Source organism: Electrona antarctica (genome assembly GCF_951216825.1).
Source record: "Electrona antarctica genome assembly, chromosome: 9".
Taxonomy (NCBI): domain Eukaryota; kingdom Metazoa; phylum Chordata; class Actinopteri; order Myctophiformes; family Myctophidae; genus Electrona; species Electrona antarctica.
In genome coordinates this window covers 14,653,660-14,660,295 of record NC_136790.1, presented here as the reverse complement: position 1 = coordinate 14,660,295, position 6,636 = coordinate 14,653,660, and the positions used below count along the sequence as shown (strand labels likewise).

The window sequence follows — 6,636 nt, the reverse complement described above, 5'->3', positions numbered from 1 at the left end:
TGTCTGTGTGTGTGTGTGTGTGTGTGTGTGTGTGTGTGTGTGTGTGTGTGTGTGTGTCTGTCTGTGTGTTTCTATGTGCAGGGCGTTGCTGAAAATGAGCACATGTGCTCATCTACTTCCCTGGGTAAATAAAGAATAATAAAATATCTCTTCAGGCTGTATACAGTTTAGGCTGCTGTAATATGAATGCCTGTTTGTCTCTGCTGATGCGCTGTATCGACACAAACTAAAGCAGTGTGACCAAGATAGTGTTTTCTCTGTGTTTTACGTCATTGTGATGAAGACTTTTGGTCTTTCCAGTTTGCAGACAATTGATTAAAACAATAATAATAAATAAAATGCAGTGGCACATTCCATGGGTGGCTGGAGCTCATGGAGTCATTTCAGGTGAGCATGCTGGAAAACGGCCAGAATGCACAACATTTGCTCTGCTGATAATACAGCGCACAACGGTGTCGTAGACCGGGGGAAATAATCTGATCTACAAGCTCACAAGGCGCTGCATCGCATTGCAACACAGCCTTCAATCAGGCTTGAAGAGTCAGACAAAAAAGTGTTATAAGCTACCATGTTTAACCAGCAGTCTATTATGTCAAAATTTCGTTTTCAAAATGTTATCTAAATTGATACCAAGTCAATTGCTTTGTCATAAGAATTATCATAATTTGTCTGAAACGAAATTGAGAACTGTTGAAGGTCATTTCTTTGTAGAATTGTTTGTTTCATAACCTCTTGTTTCCAATAACTCTTTAACAGTGATGGAGAACTAACATATTTGTTTTAGTCATCTACTATCAAAATTAATACTAAGTGAAAGTGAACAAATCATAACTGCCAACCTACCGCTGAAGCCTGTGATGGAATAATGGTCATTTATGAATCTGCAACATGCTGTTTGCCACGATTGGTGTCTATTTTGCACATTAAATATGCAAAACGTTGCACATTAATTGTGCAAAAATGTGCGCTGTAACCTAAATATCACCATATATGATGTGTACAGGAAAAAGAAAGTGCCTAAATGTGTTGTGCAATTTACAGAGGCAGAAAGCATGAGACAGAGAGGGGGGGGGGGGGGGGGGGGGGGGGTTATGAGAGAGAAAGAGAGAGGGGGGGTGTGTGTGAGAGAGAGAGAGAGAGAGAGAGAGAGAGAGAGAGAGAGAGAGAGAGAGAGAGAGAGAGAGAGCGCGAGAGAGTGTTCTGTGCCCGACTGCAAACTGGTGTGTCTGAGATTCTGTTGGACTGTGATCTTGAGGTTTATTTAAGCTGAATTCCGTGGGCTCATCAGGACTGGGTTACAAAAACCCTCCTATAGAACTAGAAAGAATGTGCAGCGCATACAGTTCTGCATAAGGCACAAAGGCATGTCTTTAGAGATGGGGGCAGGCATCAAAAGACAGGCAGAGAGGAGGGATTTCTTTAGAGAGACTGGGGGCAAAGAAGGTATTTCGGAGCTCCATTCAACGGCAGGGGAGAGGGGAGGTGTAAAGTTGTTTTGTGGGTGAGAGGATATCTGCTGGGGGACATTAGGAAGTCAAAGTTTGACAAAAGGAAACACATTTGATGGTGGCGCCCGCAAAGACACAAAGACGCAGGCACACACACGCTGATGTTGTACAGTATGTACAGTATAGGCCTACGGCTGCATATAAAGACAGTGATTAAAGTATTAGGCAGTTGAAGAAGAGAGAAAAAACAAAGAGGAAAGCAGTTGGGATTTGTTCCTAAACTTTGTTGTTAGATTTGTTTTCTTTCCGGGCAGGGCATTTTGACTAACAGTGGTACAAAGCGTCAGTGCAACGCAAACTAAAATCATTACACTCCCATATAGAGAGGTTAAAGAGAGTCAACAGTGACGGCAAGGGCTCCTTAAAGCAACATTGAACTCCAGAGTTCAGAGCGAGCTCGACTGCTGTGGTGACCCTACATAACCTAACGTTTTTAGTGTCACATTCATATGTGTGCACGTCATCGTCGCTGTCGGGTGGAAACCTTCCATGTCCAAAACTGTGAATCAGGGAAAGAAGATCCTTTGTTACAAATGGACCCAATAGTTGTTATTTAGTCACAAGCTCTTTGTTAATACCTTTTATAAAACACACAGAAACGCTTTCACCCTTAAAACGTTTTCCAAAGTTAGTGAAAATAGCAGATCTACAAGTCCAGGACGAAGTAGGGCGTTCATTTATGGGGGAAAACGTCAAAAGTTGAAATGTGGAGATACAAGGTTTCTGCCCGACAGCGGCGATATCTTATCTTTTACCTTTCATGTTAAAGCTGAGGTCACACAAGTCAAAACTGGGTCACACGACTCACTGTATTAGATTATTACAACAAAAGAAACAAATATCCGTGAGATAATGGCTGGGATCCTGTACCGTTGCAACATACACGTGTCCTGCTTGAATATGTATCTGTCTAAATATTAATGGCCATAATAGAATATCTTTGTGTGCATGTTGTGCCGCTGCTTATATGATTCACTTTTGAAATTAGCCATTGAAGACTTGCGTTTATTCTAGCAATAATGCGGCTATTTTACGTAACTTTGGATACGTTTCAGTTAAAATAATTGAAACGATATAACAGAGTAAATAACTGGGGGGAGAAAATGTAAATAACAATACATGTTTAAAACATGAACTTTGCACTTTTACCGCACTTTCAGCATGTGTGTTTTAAACATTATGTTATAATTTAGCTATTGAAAAATAGCAGATCTACATTTTTCGTTAAAATGTGCCTCAAATCTTTCCGAAAATTGTCATGATTTAGAAAACTTATTTTTTTTTAATTTCGACGTCAGGCCTGAATGGGTTAATAACTGAGTTCATAGATTCATTGTAGATCGACTATTTATTTTTAATGAAGAGATTTGGTTGTTGATGTGAAAAAGCCATCCAAATACAGTTGTAACTCAAGTCCATCCCATTGAGATTTATTTTTAAACAAATGGAACCCTGCATAGGGTCATTGATTGTGGTTGTGGTTTCTGTGGATTAGGTCTCGGCTGAGCAGACCTATAGGCTATGATCACAGTCACTGTTGGGGGACAATGTCCTCCGTCCCCATCTCCATGACCTTCTTAATCCAGGACACATAATGAGAGACGCGGATGAAGATGTTGGGTTGTCCCGGGTGTCCGCAGCGCCTCATGGGGATGATGACTCCCTCCAGCACCCAGCAATCACTGTTGGGACAAACCAAAGGTCCCCCGTAGTCCCTCTGTAGGGGAGACACGGACACACAGTTCAATCACTGTTGGGACAAACCAAAGGTCCCCCATAGTCCCTCTGTAGGGGAGACACGGACACACAGTTCAATTATACACCGAGTGACTGTGTGATTATCGTTGCTGTGCGGGGCAGAACTCTTGTATCTCCTTGTTTCAACTTTTTATGTGTTTTCGTAAATAAACGCCCTACGAGCGCGGCGTCACGCAAATGTAGCAAAAATAGCCAATCTACAAGCCTTATTGTTCAAAAATAAAATTACGTTAAAGTGGTTATAATGTAAGCCTGTGTGGGTTTTAGAAATATGTAAGCAATGAAAAGTATTAACAAGAGCTAACTAAATTATAAAACATATTCCATTCCATTCCATTTCCTGGTAAGTAACTTGATATTAAGGCTTGTCCTGTTGTCCGGGACAAGTAATAAATCTTTCCGGACAAGTGCCTTCAAATTTGAATTTTGCCTTCAACCAAGTGACTCTTGGTTTCACTTTTTCTGTGACGCTTCTAGCGGCTAACAATATTGCCATTCCGTTTCAGGGAAACCGAACATCGTGTTATTCTGTATTTCTTTAAAAAACTACCCTGGCTACATCACATATTTATATTTATTTTAAACCTACTGGCCAACATCACATCTTTCTTTGTGCTAAACGAGCGATCAATCTTAATGGCTCGATGATTACATGAAACATTTAAAACATGTTTTAAAATCAAATAGATGGCCTGGTCTATTGAGAAAGTATACATGCCGATCGATGGACTTCTGTTAACTTGTAAGCCCTAGAATGTCTGTGATCTTACATACATTTCATGTATTCCAAATAGACAGCCATAGATCGGTCCTATCCACATACGGTTAGCAGACTGACCTCGTCTGCATTTAAACTTGTAACACTGCGTGTGCACTCACCCAATAATAGAGGGTATGCGCATGCATAAAGTGAATGGCAAATCGAGTGGCAAATCGAGTGGCAAAGTGAGTGGCAAAGTGAGTTTAACATAGTTTAACGTCGTTTAATGCAAGCATATTGGACTTTTCTGTTTGGATGTAGGGGCTGTCAACGTCCTGGTTTGATGATGATGTCACACGCCATACCCTCTATAAATTCCTAAGACTTTGGAGTCGTTTTGGAGACTAGTTTCATATCCATTTGAAAGTTCTGGCAGAAAAAAAAAAAATACAAGCTGCACACTGCAGCTGCAACATTATCTCCAGCGAGGGGACCTGGAATGAGTGCACGACTGAACATTTCAAAATGTTATTTGGGAAAGACAAATGTATGGGGCACACAATTGGCAGGTGATGTGATCAATTTCCCCAGACCAATCATACGCACCTGTCAATTGTGTACCCCATACGTTTGTGCTTCCCACATCGACTGTTCCCAATGGAAGTTTTTATATTTTCATTCCGGCCTCGTCACTGACAGAGAATGTTGTCTGTGTTAATCTTGTGTAAAAGTGGCAATGTTTTCTGCCAGAACTTTCAAATGGATATGAAACTAGAGCACAATATCTGACTCAAAGTATTTTATTTATTTAATTATTGGGTGAGTACACACGCAGTGCTACAAGTTTAAACATGTAACGATGATGGTGTAGTAAGTGTATCTCCAAATTAAAATTATTTGTGTGGTTTGTTTTTTGTTTGTAAATTAGTGCCCTACTTGATCATTCACAAAAGCATCAAAAGTAGCAGATTTGTGCCACGTTTCGAGCTTGACGGTCTGCCGTTTTTGCCCATTTTGAATTTGAATCCAAGTTTTGGACATGTGAGGTTTCCCCCCGTCACCGTCAGAGACCATATGTATTTCTAACCACATCCTCCCTAGTTTGGCCTTGTCATCATAATTTGAACAAATCTGCAAACATTAAGCGAACATCTGAATCTGTTCATTGTCACATCATACTGTAGGTTTACAGCCTAGGTGTAAAGAAGTGAGGGAAATGTAACCAGGCCTCCCTGAACCCTGGTCAGAATCCTCAGTGTGTGGCCACCCGCATACACATAATGATAAGACAATCTGTGTCAAGTTTATGGACTGCACTTGTTTCACTACAGTATATTTATTAGGCATCGATGGACAATAAGATAATATCAATGTAGCCTCGTTCCCAGCCTTACTCATCTGCAAAGAGAAAAGCCTGGTCACGAGTCTCACGACCTAAGGCAGAGAGTGTTCTGCTGGAAGTGTCAGGCCGGAACATCAGTCGGACGTCTTTCCCCCGGATACATTATTTTCCGACCAATCACAACACTCGTTTCACACATGCCCACCCCACCCTGGAAGGAGCTGGTGATTATGCCTACCTCACACGTGCCCACCCCACCCTGAAAGGAGCAGGTGATTATGCCTACCTACCTCACACGCGCCCACCCCACCCTGAAAGGAGCTGGTGATTATGCCTACCTCACATGCGCCCACCCCACCCTGGAAGGAGCTGGTGCACATCTCGTTCTCTCGGACGCGACCCCGGAAGTATTTGTTGCATTCCTTGTTGCTCAGAACGGGCATCTGAGCCACGTTGAGCACTGTGTCGTCCCCAGTACCTGGAAAACAGAGAGATCGAGACAGAGAGCACGCTATAGTGTAAAGAAGTACAATTACTTGAGTACATTGGGGGTGCATACTTAGTTTAGACTAGTCATTGGTTACACATGGGTTAAGGTTAGGTTTAGGTGTGCTGCCCCCTAAGTACTGCACCCCTTAACTACATTTTCTGAACATCTGTACTTGGGCATTCATATTTTTTGGATACGTATACTTTCACATGCCTACATTTAGTAAAAGGTATAGGGTACATTTTATTTGGTTAAAATAAGTGTTATATATATATTAGGGCCTTACCCAGGACAGTGTGGGTAATGTGATATAATAGATCACATTGATTGGGAGGGAATTGTTAACGGATGATCTTTGGAAGTTGGGTTGAATTTGGGCACAAGATAGATAGATAGAACATTTCTGGGGGCACCCCAGGTGCGGTGGATAGGGCAAGGGGAGTGTTGCAACGAAAACGGTGACCCGTACATTAATCTGTGTCCCTCCCAACATGCATCTCACGTGTGATGCGTGATCTGCAGGAAGATGGCGAGTGTAGGAGTTGTTGTTTGGCGAAAATGAAGTAAATTAAAATAGTGGGAGCAAATGGTGGTGCTGGCAAGCAGTGCACATTGAGGCTGGAGGACAGGGCTGTGCGGCGCTGGGTTCCTTGACGCTGTCCGTGTCCCAAAGCGAGCAGCAGTCTTGCTCTGTGCTAAGGAAGGTCTTAGACAGGCGACACATTTTGACAGCCGACAGACAGCGTTTCTTAAATTTAGAATAGATAGAATATATATATATATTATTATTTTATTTTTTTTGTTTTTATGTAGGAGAAAGAAATGGGATCTTTTTTGT

The 6,636-nt window shown here is 41.8% G+C and overlaps 1 protein-coding gene across 2 annotated transcripts in view; it reads right to left on the bottom strand.

The window, feature by feature from the left end:
* Positions 1–2,853: 2,853 nt before the first annotated feature.
* Positions 2,854–6,636, bottom strand: part of mst1 (macrophage stimulating 1) — a 28,686-nt gene continuing 24,903 nt past the window's right edge. For both annotated transcript variants that reach the window (XM_079510069.1, XM_079510068.1), the window contains exons 17-18: positions 5,647–5,786; positions 2,854–3,225 (exon numbers count right to left, since the gene is read on the bottom strand). In XM_079510069.1, coding sequence (XP_079366195.1) covers positions 3,040–3,225; positions 5,647–5,786 — 326 coding nt within the window. In that variant the 3' untranslated portion in view covers positions 2,854–3,039. The remainder of the gene's footprint in view (positions 3,226–5,646; positions 5,787–6,636) is intronic.